Source organism: Lactuca sativa, chromosome 7, assembly GCF_002870075.4.
Source record: "Lactuca sativa cultivar Salinas chromosome 7, Lsat_Salinas_v11, whole genome shotgun sequence".
In the NCBI taxonomy this organism is placed as follows: Eukaryota; Viridiplantae; Streptophyta; class Magnoliopsida; order Asterales; family Asteraceae; genus Lactuca; species Lactuca sativa.
Window position 1 is genome coordinate 6,945,892 of NC_056629.2, and position 22,556 is coordinate 6,968,447.

The 22,556-nt window shown below is 35.3% G+C and overlaps 1 protein-coding gene across 1 annotated transcript; it reads right to left on the reverse strand.

The window, feature by feature from the left end:
* Positions 1-225: 225 nt before the first annotated feature.
* LOC111912872 (ribulose-phosphate 3-epimerase, cytoplasmic isoform) lies at positions 226-2,667 on the reverse strand. The gene is made up of 9 exons (XM_023908605.3): positions 2,480-2,667; positions 2,205-2,372; positions 1,517-1,521; positions 1,317-1,379; positions 1,130-1,236; positions 972-1,069; positions 808-900; positions 695-736; positions 226-598 (listed from the first exon to the last, which is right to left on the reverse strand). Exons 2-9 carry the CDS (start codon positions 2,328-2,330, stop codon positions 437-439), a joined length of 696 nt encoding a protein of 231 aa, XP_023764373.1. The 5' UTR covers positions 2,331-2,372; positions 2,480-2,667; the 3' UTR covers positions 226-436.
* Between the last annotated feature and the right edge of the window lie 19,889 nt (positions 2,668-22,556).

Consider the following 22,556-nt stretch of genomic DNA (forward strand, 5'->3'; position numbering starts at 1 on the left):
AAAACGTTGTTATATTTAAATGTATAGATATAATTAACCCTTATCAAAAAGGAAACATATATTTATGTATTTATTTATTTAAAAAGATACTATTAGTTAATAGTAGTTTAACACTTTAATTCTGGTTAATTTACCGATCACCAACCAAAGTGTGACGGGCTAGTATAAAAAATGCAAAAATGGTGAAATTCAATCCAATACAATACAATGCAATGCAATGCAATGTGTAGTTTTAGCAACTGATTCATTAGAGGCACTTGTAATTGCAATACAAGTGAATAACAGCATATCATTCATTATTTCATAAGAAACAAAACTACTCTACATAATAGATAATACATATAGAGTACAATAATAGCACAATGAATCAACATAGCAAATTAAGCAACTCATATAAAGTCGGATCGGATCATGTTTTGATGTGGTTGCTGAGTCTCTATATAAAGTTGGGTTTCAAGCACTTGTTGACACTTGTTCTGAGTAGAGATATAACTCGAGCCGGCTCTGGATCTCCAAAAACTGAACTCCCAGCAACAATGCAGTTTGCACCTGCAGCAGCTGCCTCGTCAATCGTTGAAGGCCCTAAACCTCCATCTACCTGCCATCCACAAATATTTATTTTTATTTATATTTAAATATCACATATGGATATGTAAAAACATCAAGCATACAATAACAGGTTTGAAACACTAACCTCTATATCAAGTTTCGGATACTTTTCTCTCAATGTGCGCACCTATTCAACAACAAAATTTTGTCAAATCAAATGGAAATTTTAGGCAGCAAACTTCCCATAAATAAATACACCTTATTCATCATATCTGGAATGAACTTCTGCCCACCAAATCCAGGTTCCACAGTCATGACAAGAACCATTTCAACAGGATTTTCACCTTCAAGCTATCAACAAACCATCATCAACAAGGGTTTCTTTTCTTTTACATTATCAATTATCATAACATGTTACATACCAGGGGATACACATCCTCAATGGGTGTTCCTGGTTTTAATGCCACACCAGGCCGCATGCCTTTCAACTTGATTTCTTTAACAACTTCTTGCCAATTATCTGTGCAACAACTAACTATGAGCAATCTGAATTACAAATATTGTGATCCAAATAACATACCTTTAGAAACCTCAACATGAAATGTGAAACCAGAAGCACCAGCCTTTCCTAATTGATCAACATAATCAAGAGGATTTGTTACCATAAGGTGGCAATCCAGATATGCCCTGCGTCACAACAAACCTCCTTATTGCATTAGCCATGAAGTTAAAAGAGCATAGTGGAAAAAACAAAGGATTTCATTTACTTTGTGTGCTTTCTTAAACTCGCAATCACTGGAGCACCAATTGTAAGATTTGGGACAAAATGCCTGAAATAAAATCAAAGGCATGAGTGTTATTTAATAGTCATCATTTATAAAACTACAAGATTAAAGCTGACTGAAACAAACTATCTGCTAGTTTCTGATAAACAGCAGAAGATCTTTAGCCAACTCTGAAGCCATACCCATCCTGCAAATTAACATCAACAGTCTATCAGAGACAACTACAATAACCAAAGAAGCAAATTATGATATACTACAGTCACAACATGAAATGAAATTTAGATCACAAGGCTAATGTATAGAGGGTCCTGTTGGGACCAAAACGACTAAATCCAATGTAGAGTGCAGATGCAGGTCAAGAAATGAAAACAAAGCAGACAGTGAAGTGGACCAAAGTTTCTATATGACAATTAAAATCCTGCCTATGATAAATAACAACTGCCTTGCCTCAGGTATACAGAAAACACAGAACTAGTATCAAATTGGAGACAAACACAATCTGGAAATACAATAGATCAAACTCAATTAATAGATAAACATGCTCGAGTACTATCTCTGTTTACATGCCATTAAACAAATAAAACACAAGATGTGTGAGTGCTGAGTTAGTGACTTAGTGTGTTGCCAATGCGTAAGAGAGTCAGGAGATGAGAGGACAAAGGAACAAACATCATCTCAGCTAGGTCAATCATTCATGATTTCATCATGACTTAATTGCTAAATCAGGTTCTGGAGTAAATCGATACAAAAGGATTACATAGTACCACAAGTAAAAATCGACAGTATCTATTATCTTCAATAGCCAAAGCAACGATCAAATTCAATCAAAACCTGTGTTCCTATGTTGAAGGATCAAAGGAAATTTGGTACCATTATGTCCATGTGAAGCCAATCGGCACCGAAGCTGACCATGCGCTCAGCCTCTGAAGCCAGATTGGCGAAGTCCGACGATAGCATCGACGGCGCGATCTTCGCTTCCACGGCTGTAGTAGGCATGTTTCGAAGTTCCGAGGAGATATTAAAGTCCGTTTAATTGTGCTGGACCAAAAACAATAGAAGATGTTACTGAACATATTAAAACCCTAGGAATAGCAACTCTGCTGCAGTAATCAGACTTTTGGTTTAAACGGATAAGAAGTACATACCCCAAGCTCACCCAAGTCAGTAAGGGTTCGATTGAGTGATGACCTCGTAAATACGCAGCAGAAGGTACCGTAGTCGCAAATACGCAGCAGTAGGTACACCGATCGATTGAAGCTTGCAAAGTGGAGGACCAGACTAATCAAATTGAAATTTTAATTTCTAACCCTAACCGGTGCAAAAGCAAGGGCGTGTTTGGGATTTTTAAGTGACTTCTTTGAAAAATCATATTTTTTTCTGACAAAACTGCACAAATAGTATGTGGTTAGCTTAAAATTGTCATTTTGGTCCAAAAAAGTTTGGACTGGCACCACAGGTCCAAACTTTTCATTTTGTTGCGAGTTTGGTCCAATTTGCTATGAATATTTTTATAATGACGATTTTGCCCTTATTCTTTTTTATCTTTTTTTGTTTTTTTATTAATTCTATTAATTTTTGATGAAATAAATAAAAAACAAAAACCAACTAACTCCTCCGTCTCTCTCTCTCTCCACCATGTCACCGGAAACCACTGTTAATTGCCTAAAGCCACCACCACCTGTCGGAAATCACCGCCACAACCACCATTCTATCTGCATTTCATCTTTATGTTTCTTCACTCTCTTCTTCTCCGAAAACCTCATGAACTATCACCACCATTTGATGAATTCAAACATAATTTTTCCAAATATGAAGAACAAAACATTCTATTTTTTCAGATCTGAAGAACAAGAAGTATTTACAGACTTGTAAACCACAAGATCAACTAGATTTGTAAAGACACAAGAACTATTTACAGATTTGTAGAAGCTTAACATTCTTAAATCAAAATTCAAAAAAATCTATACTGATATGGATCTAGAAAGACAAACACGACGCTGATATGGATCTAGAATGACCAAGACAAAAAAATCTAGCAGCAAATACATGGCCTGAGTCATTTGAAGGTGTTGAAACCCTTTCATCAGAGCTTCCACCATCTTTAGCTCTTGAAAAAGGACGATACGTTTTTCTTTCAAAATTGTAAAAGTCGAAGCTAGGATTTTTCTCAGTTTCTCTTCCTCCCCGCCGCCCTTCCCATATATATTAGGGTTTTTGTCCTGAAAATCGAGCTACCACTGTGGGATGGGTTTTCAGATATGAAGAGGAAGGGGGTTTTCAGATCGATAGATCTGAAGAAAGTTTTTAAACTTCACCGACATAGATCCGTTCTTTTCTGAGGACATCGGAGACCTGAGCTCGTGACTGAAGACTCTCGAGGCAAAGAGGCGGATTTCGATTCAAGGTTTTCTCCTCCGTCGCTTCGTCTTCAGATCACCATGTGTATGTTTAGATGAAGAACCTGAGAACCGATGACCTCGATCTGATTCCGTCTTCTAATTTCATTTTCTTATTTCTCTGTTATTCGATCTTCCCTCTATTTTACCTTCCTTGAGTGTTTAGGGAGAAAAGTCTAAAGAAGAAACATATCTCAAATCTTGTTTTGGTTTGACGAGAGAGAGAGAGAGAGAGAGTATTTTATTTTTTGTTTTATTTTTAAATGTTTTCTAATTACAGTAATAAAAGAAAAATGTAAAATAAAATAATAAAGGGCAAATTCGTCATTATAAAATGTATCAAAAATTTTGGACCAAACTCGCAACAAAATGAAAAGTTTGGACCTGTGGTGCTAGTCCAAACTTTTTTGGACTAAAGTGGCAATTTTGAGCTAACCACAGGGACCATTTGTGCAGTTTTGTCTATTTTTTTTGTTTTCATGTGAGAAAATATAAAAGAAAAAAAAAAGGAAAACAAAATTTTCTTTTATGTTTTCGAGTCGGAGAGAAGTAGAAAGAAAATAAATTATTTTATTATTTCTTTCTAAATCCTCTTAAATCGGAAGGAAAGTTAGGAGGGAAAGTGATCCTTCCATTTTCTTTCCTTTCTCACGTTAAATTGAACTCGAAAACGGGGTGGTAAAATTAGGAGGTGTTTGGAATTAGGTTAAGGGGTGTAATGTCTTTTTTATTAATGGTAAAAATATATCATGTAAGCATCATATCAATTTTTACAATTTTAACAATTTTTATTTAGGAACTAGGGTATGGTAAATGGTTTACCTATGAACTTTTTTTTTAATTTCAATAAAAAAAATAATAACTTTTGTAAAAACCATACAAAAATTAAAAATAGCATAAAATTAAAAGTTACATTTTAGAAATCTTAAAAAAAATTAACATGAAATTAAAAATTACATTAAAAAAATGAAAATTAAATTTGATAAAAAAAAAAAACAACCTAGAAAAAAACATAACATCGAAATTTCATTTGCTGTTTGGCTTATATTTTTCGTGAATCAACTCCTTCACCACTTTAGCCACCTCTTAATCTTCGGGGTTGAGGTGTCTCACATCTTGCATTAACAACGAATATTTTATGAGTCGAACGGTTTCAGTCATATGTCTCTCCAAAGTTGAATTCAATTGTATCATTTGTGTCATCATTTCCTCCGATCTAGCTGACCGCTCGGTTCCGACCGATGAATTTGAAGATGTCGCTTTCCCTTTTCCTCTTGCTCGAGCTTTTGTTTTGTCCCTTCCCATTGGTCGAGAAGGCGGGCATATTTCTTCGATGTTGTTGTTATCATCATTAAGATTAACGCCTACGTGACCATCCGATGACACTTGTTGTGAGCTCGAATATGAAGATGTTCGGCTTCTTTTGGGTGGATTAGCAATTTCTTCATGTGTTTGAAGTTCCCTCAACCTAATGCTTCTTTTGACAACTTGTAACACATGAATAAACTTAAAAGGCTTAGCATATCATCTTGGAATGTAGCATGCGTTTTTTTCAACAAACTCGCTTCAATTTCTCCGTTAGCCTGTTCCTTTTCAAAGTTTGTGTAAATTCCATTCCAATGTGTCACGAGTTTGTTCATAAGATTCCATTTCGAGTTACATTGGTCGGAGGTCAGATAATTTGAATCTTGACCCATTCCCTTACAAAACTGTTTTGTGATACGTAACCAAAATTGATCACGATTTTGACCCTTTCCCGGGTCCCCCATATTTGGATATGTCGACGCATTCCTTTGCTAACTCAACTTCTTATTTTGTGTCCATATTCTCGGATCTACCTTCCCTTTCTTTTGGTTGTTGTTGTTGTTTTTCGTGTTCGGAATCGGAAACAATTTCAACCGTCTGTTCATCGTAAGAATCATTCATAAATACAAAAGACATCATTCTCATAGTCGGAATACATCAGAGACAAAAAAAAAATTCGCTCCCGATTCACTTCCCTGATCACCTGCAACCATCTTCTAGCACCTGATTGCATATACCCGAAGAAATCAGACCCTTGATCTCATCTCAAGCAACCATACCATAAAATCCTCTTGTGCATTTCCATATTGTCATTTTGCCGCCAAAGAACACAGTTATCTAGCCCCATGTTAGGTTTACATCTCAACTCCAAAAATCACATGTTTGCCCTCTCTCTCATCCTGAACATGGAAAACTGGAAGAACATAGCCTCTTTCGAAGGTAGTGACATTCCAATTCATATGCCAATCACTCAGCATGCGGCTGCAATCCTCGAGCTGATCATAACAATCGTTTCTTTCTTGAGTCCCTTCACTCAATTGGCACTACTAGCGGTCCATGCACTCTAGACCTCAAATCAACTAACTCACCTAGTTCTGCACCATTCAAACCCAAACTAACATGGCCACTAAAGCCCAGACAATCATCAGACTCATTGTCATCCTGAACAACCATAACCAAAAGATCGACAAATACAGAAACACTGTCATGAACCATGGTACCAACCATGCCATCTACCCTTAACCAACTACTTAGAATCCTCGTAACTTCCCTCGATTCGAGTATGGATCATATGTTTCCAATAGTACAAGCCTAATACTACCTTCCACACTTATCCATACTTTCCTCAAGAATCATCCCAAGTCCTCTAAGTCACCTACTCATAATAATACTCCTAATACCTATTAAACAACGTAGCAACCACACTAAATCACATCCTAGGCTCTCATAGGATCCCCACCCCACCCTGTCATCAGCTGCTGAAAAACTTCTATTAATCTTAGTTAACCACTTTATACAATTACATGCAACAAAAATTAAATAATTTTTCGACTAAAAGACCCAACCCTACAACGGTTAGACTCAAGCAAAAATTGCGCAATAAAGTCGAATTAATCATTCTAAAATTATTTAACCTTTGTAGCATGTAGCTTAACACACTCATTTAATAGCTAACTCACATCAATATGGGTCCTACAAAGCACAAAGAAAGCATCATTCTAGCAGTAAAACCGACTGGTACTAAGACACCAAAAAAAAAATCAGGCAGATCCTTACATGCAATTCCTGACCACTAAGCCCAAGTATCTAGGACATACATACATTCTGTATCTACTCTCTCAAGAGTGGCTCATCATTCCTCATGCTGACCTGCTATAAACTGCACCACTCATGAAACTTCCACCAACCCTGCAGCCGCTCGTGCATGCTAATCATACATAACGTTGGATTCCATAGAAAAACAAATACTTGATTCTACCATAAGCCCACAACCAGACAAAGAACATGAAATAAGGCTAAACCAAACATTCTCAGGCTATAGAATCTAAGTTATGTACAACTATGATGTATACACTAAGCAACTATAATAATGATGTAACGACCCAAAATTTTCAAATAAAAATTTTCATTTTTAAGTAGCCAATCATTCCCATTAAATGTGAAGTGACATTAACCACTGTTTTCAAAACTCATAACATTAATATTTTATTCAAAACATTTGAGTGTTCCATCAAAACAAATGTCGGAGAGTGTACGTCGCGCCATCAAGCCTTGCCATTGCCCTTAGGCTCAGATGTACCTAAAACAAATCCACAAATTGTAAGCTAATGCTTAGAGAGTTCCCCAGAGCATACCTCACACAATCCGCATAAACACATAATCATATTAGCTATAAAAGCTACATATATAACAACAACCATCCATACAAACATATAGGGATATCGTGGGCTCATCCCCATGGTCTTACTCCAGGATGCCATGGGCTCCCCACATGGTCTTACACCTAAGTGCCATGGGCTCTCCCAGGGTCTTTAATAGGAAATCCACGGGCTCTCCACATGGTCTGACATCCGAGTGTCATGGGCTCTCCCATGGTCTTTTAGTAGGAAAGCCATGAGCTCTCCACATGGTCTTACATCCAGGTGCCATAGGCTCTCCCATGGTCTTTCATACAAGCATACTACATATACCACTAGCATACTTCCTAGCTCATACCAACTATCATGCCACATCATACAACTTCAGCTAAGACACCACATATCATAAAATGGGTTGGTCTTGGTGCCTTAGACCCATTAGTATGGTGAGGAGACTCATCTCTCAAGTGTTGAACTGACAAGCTAAGATCAGATATATCCCACACACTGCTCCTCCTCAACTATCTATAATGAACATATGATTAATTTTTTATAATCCCGTAAATACCCTTAAAGTCAACCCTAGTCAACCTGGTCAAAGTCAAGGTCAACAGTCAATGTTGACCTCAACTCGTCAAGTGCATCCTAGCAACTCGCCGAGTTCCTCCCGAGTCCATTCCACTGAATCCTATGTCAACTCGCCGAGCCACCTAAGTGACTTGTCAAGTTCATCAAAAGTCTAAAAAACTAAAAGTTCATGTAGTCCCAAAACCCTAACCCTTCATTGCACTCATTCTGAATCTCGAAGACGGGTAAACCTTACTCGATTCGTCGAGTCAACTAAGGGAATCGACGAGTTCTTTCAGTCCCTTTTGTGTTCAGCCCTTTTCAGTGGGATCTGAGGTCCCAAACTCCAGATCCACACTTCCCTAGTGTAGTTACCACGTAAAGTTGCAATTTTTATGTAACACAAGCAAAAATTAGGTCAAAAATAAATTTGTTCAGTAACCATAATTGATTATACTAAGTGGTAGATATCATAAGAAGGTTTCCAAAAATATAAAGAACACTAAAATCCGAGTTATAACGAAGAAGTTATGACCAATCAAAGATTCGCGACAATACCGGTAAAACACTGTTAAGCAGAAAACGCAAAATTCCAATAAAATGCTTTTTAACCTTAGGTATCTAAATGAAAGTCAGAGATATCCCAAAACCGTAAACATACATAAAAAGAACGCCCAAATCTGACTTCATATGAGGAAGTTGTGATTTTTCGAAGTTTCGGACATAGCGGTAGACAGCTAAAAACTCAAAATAGAGATCCACGACTTTTGGCCAACACGGCCTAAACGAGAATCGAAGATTTCGTCAATGGTAATACAACGGTAAAAAGACTGACGAAAACGGGCATCGAATGAAGAAGTTATGGATTTTTAACGGACTTTTCCAGTCCCGGCCTGTTAAAAATATATTATTAAAAATAAACTCAGAATTAGCCGACGGAGTCTAAACAAGATTTGTAGAGCATTTTCCCATTTATGCATGGATATAAAGAACGTCGAAATCGAAGCTCATACGCGAAAGTTACGGATTTTACAAGTTCGGGGCACAAAATCCGAGGCTGGTCCAAGAAGGAACGCCCTGCGTTCTTCTACCAGAGCCATCCCATCTTCCATCAGAGGAAATTACGTAAGCATTGACCTCACAGGGGGAACACGTTGCGTCCCCTAAAGGAATGCACTGCGTTCGTGGTGCCTCCCAGCACTATAAAAAGGACGCTAGGGCTTCGGGTTTTGTTGCTTCTCTCTCAACTCCTTCACCCTTAAACGCCTCTCTAACCCCTCTAAGCTACCTTAAAGCCCCGATATTACCGCTAGCTCACGACGCAAGTCCCGGCGCCCCCGAGACTCCCGAGAAATCGACTTTCTCCAGTTGAAGTACTGCTCGAGTTTAGTCTCGCCTTCTTCAAGCTATCATTTCTACCAAGTGAGTTCATACCCCTATCACTACGTTTTTAAATACCTTTTTAAATGATTTTAAGGGGGGAATACAAGTAAAAACATGACTAAAATCGTGTGAAACACAACTCTCTGGCTATACTTTTCATGCTATTGTTATAACTATCATAGGAAGTTATTAACATACAAAACATCTCATAATGCAACTTTACTCTATTAAGATACATTATGTTTTATAAATAAAAATATGTTTTATTTGTAAACATGCATATTACATCAAATCGAGGGTAACCGTTTCAACTATAACACTATGTATTTTACAAGTAAATACAACTCATTATTATGCCTTTGTTCATACTATAGAAAGGGTAATCATTTCAGACAAAAGCACATTTTCATGAATACGTGACTTAATTGAGAATCCGTGAGTCATGCATCTTCATTATACCTATCAAGGTATCGCTAGAAAGTCTTGCTTTATTACCAGAGTCTCCTGTCCGGAGAAGGTGATAAGTGTGTATAGATCTATACGGGACTGATGATCCCGTGCTCTGACTGTTAGCTACAGTCCGCGAGGTGACAAATATCATAACACTTCGACGCCAGAACTACGTCGCTACATGCAAATCAATCATAGTACGGTTATGAAAACTCACTGGGTAGACAATTATTATGGTATTATGTTTTCATGGGAAAAGTGATATTACAGTTATTATCACATACAAATACAAGCTTCTTATAGTTTTGTTTTATAATAAGACTATACATCATTATCTTAAGCATGACATATTTGCTTACAAGTTACGGTCTTGGACATTTAAGACTACTCCTCACTTTTAGGAAAATATAAGATTTTCCTGGTTCAAATACATACAATTTATACAACAATCATTCATACTCATTTCATACACTCATAAGAATATATTGGATTTTCTGGAAAACAAACGGGAACTTTCGAATGGCATACATTTTCTCAAAACACTACTTATGAACTCACCAACTTTATTGTTGACACTTGTTCTTTGAAATAACTTGTATTCTCAGGAAAACGCTAAACCAGGTAGCAACTACTTTTGAAGACTAACTCGCTGGCATTAGTAACATATTTTGGATCACCATATTATATTTGATATTCAAACATGTAACACATACAATCATGTAAACTTTTCAAATATATCTATATTATGGTGGTGTGTACTTTCTTTACTATTCAGTTGTTATGATACTGTACATGACGTCTTCCGCCCCGAATGTTTCCGCCATTCTGGTTTGGGGGTGTGACACTTTACGTGCATGCAAGGCCTCACAAGGCTAAAGCATCAAAACTAAGCTTCCTACAAGGTTTTTGTGAATGGAAAGGGCCTAAGCTGGATAAAGTGAGCAACTTTATGTCATTGGGGACCTAGAAAGGTCCAAATCTATAACCATATCCTTGTGATAAGTCCAGATCTGAGTATGACTCAATTTTATACCAAAAATGGCCATTTACTTCCAAGAAAAGGGATCTAAGCAACTAGAGCTCAAGGTAACGACTTTATACCTCAAGATAGTGGCTAATACAGTGTAGATTTCGGATATGCTGCTTCTCTCCTTGCTCCTTCTTCTTCAAGCTCCAAAATACTTCACAAACACACCAAAATTGCTCACAAAATCTCTTCCTTTCACTCAAGAAGGTGCAAGGTCCAACTAGGGTTTTCTCTGGCTGGCAGATTTTGCTCTTTAAATATGGTGCAAACCCTAAAAATTAGGGTTTTCCTTTACAGCGCCTACTCGTCGAGTCGGGGCCTTCTGACTCGTCAAGTAGGATTGAAAATTTGCGTCCTCATAATAACTTCCACTCGCCGAGTTGGAGCTCCCCAACTTGCCGAGTCCATGCACAAAACCCTAAAAAATTAGATAAATTAAATAATACCTAGAACAGGTGTTACAAATCATGTCAATTTCATCAAACACACAAGAAGTTATCCTAGGCTATCAGGTATCATATGTTGGTAAATTGTTTTACTAATTGTATTTAAGTTTAATGGGTTGACTTGTTAACCAAAATCAATTTTGATTAATATTAAACAAGTAAGGAAGGTGCGGAGTGCACACTTGTTTAAGTTTATTCAAGATTCAAAGTACACTATTATTTATGGGCGAAGCCCCTGAACGAACAGGGGTCTAGGGGCAGCACCCCTGGGAACGGGGTCCAAGGGGCGGCAGCCCCTGGCTGGGGTCGAGCTGATTTTTTACTCTTATCCAAATACCCATTTTAACAGTTTTTGTGGTTTGCGACAGTTTGAAACTTTCTTGTGACAGTTTCAAACATAGATTAAAAACCAGTTTTTTGGTCATAATATGGTACTCACGAAATACATACCCTCTCATTCTCTTTCTTTTTCACTGATTTTATCCGAGTCTTATCCAATTGAGGATTTAGGAGTACCACCCAAATACATCGATTTGAAAGTGATAATCACAATTCTCATATTTCCAAGTGTCATTAAACCCATATTTCTAACATCATACATCAGACAATTTTATCATGCAATTCCTGAAGATCCCTATCCCACAAACTAACATGCAATTTTATCATAATCATCATAGCAAATACAGTGTGGGTATCTTGGAGTATACTTTCTTGCTCTGGCTGATCGTACACATCTCATCATTCTCTGGTTACTTTTGAAAATGGTTTCGAAATAAATTCTGACCAATTCGCTTAAACCAGGGTTCTGATACCAACCTATAACATCCCAAAAATCTAGGTAAAATTTTTCATATTTGAAATCAATCCAAAACCATAAGCATTTACAAAATCATAGTTTCCAAAAATCATAAACATGAATCAACGTATCCCAAAATCATAATCTCATAAAAATCCAAGATGATATGCACGATCAAGCATTCATCTTGCCCCGATCATCTGAAATACCTGAAACATAAAATTGAAACTGTAAGCCAAAGTTTAGTGAGTTCCCCCAAAGTATCACCACACAAACATATAACAACATGTTTATTTGTCACACCCCCAAACCAGAACGGCGGAAACGTTCGGGGGCGGAGGACGTCATATTCAGTATCATAACAGTTCATAGAAAGGAAAGTACACACCACCATACATATTAAGGTTTCCAAAATGTTTACATAATTGTATTCGTTACATGTTCAAAAGATAAATACATAAACATCTTTCAAAAGAAGTAATTAACGTCAGCACGTTAATCCTCAAAAGTTGATTTCCAAACCTGCTTAGCGGTTCTCTGAGAATACAAGTTATTTCAAAGAAAAAGTGTCAACAATTAAGTTGGTGAGTTCATAAGTAGTGTTTTGAGAAAATGTACGCCATTCGAAAGTTCATGTATGTTTTCCAGAAAATGCGGTATTTTCAAATGAAAAGAGTTATGATTCGTTGGGTTGAAAATGAATGTATTAGATCCAGAAAATCCCATATTTTCCCTAATAGTTGAGATATGATTTGTTGTGCTTTTCAAGAAAAACCCTTATTTTCTTATAAAAGTATGAAATGCATATGAATGTTCGTGTTATAAGTTGTAAATAGTTGCACCAAGAAAATCCCTTATTTTCCTATTAGTTGTTTGTTTTAGATGCAGGAAAAACCCTTATTTTCCTAACATAACTGGCAGTCTCTAAGACCGAAAATCGCAAGCAACCGACGTGCTTAAAAGTTGTGGCATAGTTTTATATAATAAAGCTATACGAAGATCGCACTTGTTAGATGAAGAATAGTTTTAATAGCTACTCGTTCATAAAAGCATAATACCATAATAATTGTATATCCGGTGAGTTTTATAACCATACTAAACATAATATGCCTGTACCGACGTTCTTCAGGCGTCGTAGCGTTATGACAAACTGTCACCCCAAAGGACGGACTGTAGCTAATAGTCAGGGCGCGGGATTATGACTTCCCGTATAGATCTATACACATTTGACACGTTCTCCGAACGGGAGACTCTGGTTATAGACATGACTTGTAGCGATACCTTCTAGCAAAAAGGCAGTGTTTGAAGATGTACTTGTCTCACGGATTCTCAACTAAGTCTGTATTAAAGTAATAGTTTTGTGTGCAAAGATCATCCTTTCTCACAAAGTTTTGACAATGCATAAATCATAAGTTTTTAAAATGTATTAAAACGGTTTAACAACGAAGGATACTTTGGAATTTCTAAATACTTTGTATAAATCTAGTGCATGCAAAGTATGACAAGAGTTTTCACATAGTAGTAATAAATCACAAGTGATTCATTTGATAAAAACGAGTAAAGTGAAATTTTTGATGTAGAAGACAAGTTTGTAAACAAAACATATATATGTATATGGTTATATATATATATATATATATATATATATATATATATATATATATATATGTATAAGTTTTAAAAGATGATTTGGTATGTTTCGTAATTGGTGTTCATATTCTTACGTTTTTATTAGAAACTTTGCATGAAATAATCCTTAAGTTTGATACTAAAGACCTTTTTGTACTTATCACTTTTGTAAAAATGGTAATTAAACATATTTAAATTATTGTGTTTTAACTTCCTTAATGTATAAACATTGCTCAAAAATGTTAGAAGGTGTTAATAAATCTATAAACCACTTTTGACAGTTTTACCCTTTACTGTCCCGGTTTTTAGAAAACTCATAGAAAAATCATCGTAAGTCAAAAACTGAATCCGTCACCTCTGAGAGTTTATAAAATGAGTCTACTTTGTTCCCAATTTTTATTATGATTTTTAGTGGTCTCAAACTAGTGTGAAAATGAACATCTTCACAGACTAGTCCGAAATCACTTCTGAAATGACAGACAGTTTTATAAAAATCGTCATAAATTGTAGAAAAATCGTATGAACGCATGCGAGTAGTCCTTAGAAAGGTATAAACTTGAACTATTTTCATATTGTTCAGTTTTGAAATATATTAAGTTTAAGATGGTCAAAACAGTCCGTGAACAGGACTCAACTTTTCTGTAGAAAGCTGTCATTTAAATTTAAGTTATGTTTAGTGTTTTAACTTGTATTCCCCCCCTTAAAACTTGAAGAAAACATGAAAATGTAGGGGTATGAACTCACCTTATGTGAATACTTGAAGAATGGAAGGTTGAAGATGAACTTTTGGTTGTTGGTTTGATGCTCCAAAACAGCCACTCTTTTGGCTATGTTGCTGTCACGAAAATTTCACAGCAAAAGAGCAAGAAAAAGGGTAGTTTACTCACTGTTTTGAATCAATAATTTTGAGTATCATAACAAGTAACTTCCAGGGGTATTTTGTGGTAAAAATATCAAGCAAAAAGGAAGGTGTAGATGGGTGAAATGGTGGCTGAAACACAAAAGGGACAGCAACCCTTTTGTTCATGGTTTTGATGGCTTTGGAAGGAAGTTCTTGTTCTTGAAAATGAGATGAAGGTTGAGAGTAATTCCATGGAGTATTGGCTGGTCAAATGAGGGTAAAATGAAGAGTAAATTTCGTGGATACGAAGGAGGAAAGAGTGGAAGAGGATAAGGGGACAAAACCTAGACTAGCTTGTGATGGGATGTGAGTTTAAGTGATGTGATCTTGTCTAGCCACTTGCTTGGGTGGTTGCTTAGAGATAGAGTTAGTTAACTAACTAACTACTAGTTATTTAGTTAGTTAGGAGTTCTAGGTAAGGAGAGGGAAGGTCTTAATCTTGAAAATTAGAAGAGGGATTAAGAAGCATTCTTAGTAAAATGTCTTAAGTGATTAAGCACTTATTAGTTAAGAAGGCACTTATCTCCACCAATTCTCTTATATTAATTGATTTAGAAATCATATTCCTTACATGAAATCACCTTAAGTAATGACCCATAACTAGTCATTCACTAGATAATAATACATATGTACAAATACTTACATGTATACTTAGTATAAAATAACAATGTAGTTTTTGTGTATTTGAACTTTAATGTTTATGTTTTATTCTTTTTATTCAAAAACACTTAGATACATTTTAATTATACCTTATAATAATTCATTTTATATTTTAATTTATTTAAATATAAAATTTATTGACCAATGTATAATTTCGTGACATTTAACCGGTTAACCATATCGTTAAACACGTTTTGTCACTTTGGTTCGTATATTTGTCGAATTTAGATCCTACACAACTATTAAGCACACGTTTTACATAGAACCTAACTTAATTATCAACTAGATACATGTTGATACAAAAATTAAGTTTGTTGCGTTCAAATGATGTTATATGCTAATTTCACAAACCGGTGATGGTTCGTAGCCATACATCATAACGAAATTTATCAATAGCTACTTGTTTTATATTTCACAATAACTTATTTAAATAAAAGCGGTTAAATTCCTTCAACAATTCTTGATAAAATACTCATATTGCTTAATAATCAAAACATAGCATCGTACGATCGTTCCTATTTTTACCAATTGTTACATTATTGGGTCCACAACTAACAGACTGGATTACCCATGACCCACAACATGAGTCTTGCTTGCCTTCCGACCCATAACTCATGTATGGCTTACTCCATAGTCAACAACATAAATTTGGCTCGCCTTTCGGCCCACAACTTATGTCTGGCTTACTCCCGAGCCCACAATAGAAGTCTGACTTGCCTTTCGGACCCACATATTATGCCTGGCTTGCTCCTTGGTTTGTTGGCTTCCGCACAAAGAAGCATTGCCTCAACCCAACCATATTATGTCGACATATACATAACAAATAACATATATCCAGTAAACAGATAATGATATAACCAGTCAACAGACTAACAGATAGATCTAATGATCACTCTCGCATGACAACATCTTATATACCAGGAATCACTTCTAACAGATCAATACAACATAACAACATCCTCTATTCTAGGATATATAACCTAGTGGGCCGACATTGGTGCCTTCAACCCATAAGTACAGTGAGGAAAACTTACCTCACAGTGTGACAAAATAGTTGAGCAATGCGTTGCTCCGAATACCAACTCTACAGGTCACCCATACAAAAAACAGTGGCAAAATCTCAACCCACAGCTCAAAATACCCAAAATGCCCTTAAGCTAAACTTGGCAAACCCTTGGTTAAAGGTTAAAGTCAAAAACTCAAAGAAGTCAAACTGACTGAGTACGCTAAGCGTACTTAGTAACTACATCCGATATAGTGTATCCTTGACCAAAACATGGGACCTTGACTAGGTACGTGCAACGTACCCGTTGGTACGCCCAACGTACTAAGTCTGGACACCCTCCTTCTCATTAAGTGTTTATTCCTTAAGGTCATTCCATCCAGACTCGTATTTAGACTCAACACATCGACTTAAGTCATAAAGTTTCCACATTTATGACTTTCCATGGCTAGAAAAGGTCCAGATGCTAAAACCCTAACTATTAATCCATTCAAACATCATAACTCTTGCATGGAAGGGATAGAAGGACCAAGATCACATTTGTATGGTTCCTAATAGCTCCATAATGGTTAAAGTTTCCAACTTTATCCATTATAATGGTCCAAACAACCAAGATCTAGTATTTAAGTCTTAAAGGGACCAAAAATGCATCTTTCTCAACTTAATTCATTAAGTCCAAATCTCCAACCTTCATATCTAAATCAATATGATATGTAGATGGATAAAGTTTCCAACTTTATCCATAAACAAGGTCACAAACTTTCAAGATCTAAACTTTATGCACTAAAGTGATGTGACATCCCCATTTTCACAGCCAGAAAAGACTGATTTGTTTATGCTTTGTTTTATAAAATCAGAGTAATCTTTTAAAGAAAACGGTTGAGGAATTTGTTCCCAAAAAAAGATATGATAATAACTTATCAAAACATTTCTCAAAGAGAATGTATTTTCATTTAATAATAAAACCTCGGGATGTCATGTTCCGATACAGACATATAAGCATAAACAGAACTTACATTCAATTACACTAATGATTTACATCTCCTTTAATCTCTCAGTGTAAAGCAGCTTCGTATCGATACCTGTGATACAATTAAACTGAGTGGGTCAGGCTTGGGAGCCTGGTGAGCATATAGGGTTTTCAACCCACAATAATATAATTATTATATTCAATCATCAAACAATCAACCCAATTACCCATCCCCATTATCTTCTTTTAATCTTCCCTAAAGATATTATCCTAAGGGTCATCTCCTATATCATATTTACCGCTCATCTCCTTACATCTTATATCCTTATATGCTTGTTCCTAAGAACTTTTCCTAAGGATCATCGCTTATATCATATAGACAATGCTAATTCGGGGATCACTCCCTCAATATATGTCTAGTAAGGGTTAGGGTATCATCGCATGATTTCACAGCCACAACATCGCTGGACTCGTAAATCATAATAAGGGTTAGACTATCATCGCATGAATATGCAGCCACAACATCGCCTGGACTCGTAATTCATAATAAGGGATAGACTATCATCGCATGAATACGTAGCCACAACATCGCCTGGACTGGTAATTCATCACCTATCTATCATCACCTAATTATCATCACCATTACATCCTCACCTTTCTCTTATCACATTCTTTCAACACACATCAACTATTTCATCTACCCATGTTCTACCCAACATATTTGTAGATATAAATTATATATATAGTTTAAATCATTTAACACCCATATAAAAACATCAATTCCAAGCCCATCTCATATAGACAATTAATATATAACACATAGCACGTATTTCATAGCTAATACTTTATATTTATGTGTTTAGAAGAGAGTAACCACACACTCATACATATAAACAACTTTATATTATACACATAACACATATTTCGTATAAAATATTTCATAATTATGCGTTAGAAGAAAGTAACTACACACTCACTTGATCAGAAGATGATCAGACAGCACTACGGCTTGTAGAAGTAGTATTCTTCGGCAGATCTGGAAGATCTTCACAAAAACCGGACTCCTCGCGGGCAGAGCTTCAGCTCGGGAATTGCACTTCTCGGGATCTTCGGGGCCTCGGGACTTGCTTCGGGGCTCGGGAATGATACCGGGGCTTCGGGATAATTCTTGCACGAAAAACGATGCAAAAACGCGAGAAAAAGGGAAGAAATGAGCAATGAACTCGGTTGCCCTCGACCTCCTTTTATAGGGGCTGGAAGGTCGAATTACGCTGGGCATAACGACGATAAGATCGTTGACTCCCCCCCCCCTTCGGATAATATATATATATATATATATATATATATATATATATATATATATATATATATATATATATATATATATATATATATATATATAAAATATCGAAAATATTTAATAAACTTCAAAAATTCATATCTTCCTCATACGAACTTCGTTTTCGACGTTCTTTATATCCACGCGTAGGTAAGACTACGATCTACAACTTTCATTTAGACTCCCTCGGCTAATTTTGATTTATTTTTTATTATTTATTTTTAATAAGCCGGGACAGGAAAACTCCGTTATAAAATCATAACTTCTTCATCTGACGTCCGTTTTCGCCTATCTTTTTTATCGTTTTACTACAATTAATGAGATATTCGATTCTCATTTAGATTGTTTCGACTAAAAACCGTTCGGTCTCAAATCGAGTATTCGGGCTGCATACCGCTAAGTCGAAACTTCGAAAAATCATAACTTCCTCATACGAAGTCAGATTTGGGCGTTCTTTTTATGCACGCTCACGGTTTAACGTATTCTACGACTTTCATTTAGATTGCTAAGGCTAAATATCGCTCTAACGTAAATTCACTTTTTACATCGCGCTGTGTCGTGTCGGTTCTGTCGCGAAACTTCGACAGGTCATAACTTCTTCGTTATAACTCGGATTTCGGCGTTCTTTATATGTACAGAATCCTTGTAACATATACTACAACTTAGTTAAGATTATTCATTCTAAATAATCTTTCATCAAAAAGTCATTTTTGACGCTTAACGTCTCTAAATTGACTAGCCCTGATCTATGGGCGGTACAAGTGACCAAAAAGCTCATAACACCCAAGACTAGGTAGATCTAACAAATGCATCATCAAGATTCAAACTTTATACCTTCTAGAGTTGAGAAAAGCAATGTAGGCTCTAGATCCACAAGATTGAGCTTCAACAATCAACAAGCGTGAACTTCTCTTTTTATCCAAAATGCACTCAAAACACATAGAAAGGCTCAAGATTTGTTCTAGAGGGCTATGGTTTCGAGTTTGAGGCTCAAGAGGGTTGAGGCTGATGTTAGGAAGGACCCCAAGGGGTTTAAGTCCTTAAATATGGCTCAAAACCATGAAAATAGGGTTTTCACTATGCGACGGTACGCCCAACTTACCTAAAATTACAACTAGTGTAATGCCCTAAACACATGACTCCTCAACCTAGTACGCCCAACGTACTACCAAACTTTCTTCTTCCGGCTTAACTTCAAACAACCATAACTTCTTCGTTGCAACTCCGATTTTGGCGTTCTTTATGTGCATGAAAATGTATTGAAGATTCCCACAATCCTATCTAATTACTTTTAACTTAAAACATACCGAACTAAAATCCTTATTCCAAGAAAGAAGTCTGAAACATCACTTTTCCCGTTTTACCCTTTGACTCTAAAGCACAAACCAATGGCTCAGGTCTCATAACCAATATCATAAATAATCCAATAGGTTCTAAACCCTACTCCTTTGAAGCCCAAGAACTTTACTTGATCCTTTATTGTCTATAATCTTAAAATAAGAAACTTCTCGAAATAGGATGTTACAAGATATTACGATTTTAAGATCCCATAAGTCAAAAACGATCCTAACCTCATTATAATCCATTTAAAGCAAGATCTATAGTGGGATCTTAAGATTTCGACTACGATCTTAAGATTTTAACAAAATATGATCCCACCTCTCTAGTTTATTATATAGTTAGAGCCTCAAAATTTTGTCTAGGCAATTACACTAATGATATTCAGTTTGTGATCTTAAGCCTTTAGTCGTATATGATCATAATGATCTTGCTTCTTTTTGCAATTAAGATTTTATTTCTATTTTTATTATTTGCAGCAAATAAAATTATTGTTTATGTTGAAAAATTAAAGTTAACTCCATATCAACGTCTTAATCAACATAAATGTATAATATATATTCTACACCCAATACCTTACAAACAAATCTAAATATGAGTTCATTTTGGTAGGATCATACAATCCCGATCACGATCTTGCAAAACATAAAACGATCTTTGGTAAGATCCTGATCTTGCCAACATTGGTCGGAAGAGTTAGGATCATTTGGGTTATAGGAAGTCATTTTGAGCCAACATTGGTCGGAAGAGTTAGGATCATTTGGGTTATAGGAAGTCATTTTGAAGAAAATGTGTGTCAAAGGTTTGTATACAGTGATAAAATGGTAAAAGTTGTGAATATAGATAATGATAAATGTTTTAGAAAAAGCATTAATTACATTTTTTTTTTCTTTTGAAATTATATACTTTTGCCGTTGGATAATTGCCGCCGACAAATTAGAGTATCAGGAGGCGTAGCTTGCCGACGGCATTCAACCCTCCACACCGTGCAATATTAATGGTCGGGTTTGAACACATTTTGGTGATTTTTATAGCTTAGGAAAAACAATTAATTTGAGTAGAAGTGTAGAACTATTGTATGTGTTCACGATACGATAGTGTCAATTTTGATGCAATAAAGGTTGTATAATTCTTGTCGACTAAAGATTGTATAATTCTTGTCGATTATTTTTTAATGAGAAAAGACAATGAGGTGATACGTGTTCTATTTCTTTTATCGGAATTATCCTATGATTAATTCTCCACAATCATCGTGTCTAAATTCTTTTCTTTTAAAAGACCTCACAAGTCACAAGACAAAAATTTATTGTTTATATCGTAAATTCATAATCCACTTTTAAAGTTAGGTAACAAAGGAATTACGTTTTGACCATATTAGTAACTAATTTAACTTATTTGATTTAGGCAATGTGCCATAGACGTGAAATTAAATATTATTTTATTTTTTCTTTCTATTTATTTTCCTATAAATATTATACTATAAATGTTTTAAAATATTATTAATTTTATCATGCTTTAGTGGGTATTATTTTTGTTGCCACTGAAATATGTTGGCGTCAATTTTTTTCTCTTGAGTGTTGACTTGTGAAGTTAGTGATACGAAATTTAACATTTATTATAAATATATATAAAAAGTAATTTTTTCTTTGTAAGAAAAGTTATTGTAGCTAAATGAATAATTCGTTTTTTCTCTTTAAGTGTTTGACTTGTAAAGTTAGTGATACAAAATTTAACATTTATTATAAATATATATAAAATGTAATTTTTTTTCCTTTGTAAGAAAAGTAGTAGCTAAATGAATAATTTTCAGGCACAAGATACAATTATATTAATACTTACATTGCAATGTTACTCCTAAACTTTATATAATCTGCTTATTTGCAATCTTTTTATTTTATAAAATAATATTTTTGATCTCTATATTTTTTAGAATATCATTTTTATCTCTCCATCTTCAATTTTATAGAATATCACTTTCACACATTTCATCTTTCATCCCTCAATTTTGTATAATCTGTCACTTACAACCCTTTATTTTTGTAAAATGATATATTCCATCCCTATACTTTCAAAATATCAATTTCACCCTCTCCACCTTTAACTTTGTAAAATATAACTTTCATCTTTCATTTTCTAAACTTTTGTGTTTATCCCCCGTCCCCCTACTATATATAATATGATTTTTTTTTCTCCTATATTTTCTTAATACGCAACAGACACACATAAAAATCCGCAGCAAAATACAAGCTCAATTACTAGTTTTGAGATACATACTAAAAATTAAATAAATTAAAACATTTTAATACTTGAAATAAAACCAAAACTGCATAGAAAATCTAGAACTCAAACCAACAGTCAAGAGGGGGGGGGGGGGGGGGGGGGGGGGGGGGGGTTTACGTCTGCATGGACCATCCAAAGTCCAAACATCCCAACTCGTTGAACCCAACATGCGCATGGTTGAATCAAAGGGTCAACATTATTGAAATGTAAAATCGCATTGATTAGTTTATGATATTTTTATAGATAAAACTCAGATCTTCTAGCATTTTGAGATCAAAACAAGAAGATTTTCATAAGTTAATAAAGGATCATTGCAAAATCATCTATTTATATCTCTAATTTAATCACTTGTAAGAACTAATCATCTTACTATGT

What these genes read in the sequence shown, in the direction of transcription:
- LOC111912872 (XM_023908605.3), bottom strand. Translation starts at nt 2,330, where the DNA reads ATGCCTACTACAGCCGTGGAAGCGAAGATCGCGCCGTCGATGCTATCG. An exon ending in TCATGTTGAGGTTTCTAAAG is followed by an intron (nt 1,070 to 1,129) that starts GTATGTTATTTG and finishes GTTGTTGCACAG; the next exon opens with ATAATTGGCAAGAAGTTGTT. An exon ending in ATCCGAAACTTGATATAGAG is followed by an intron (nt 599 to 694) that starts GTTAGTGTTTCA and finishes TGTGGATGGCAG; the next exon opens with GTAGATGGAGGTTTAGGGCC.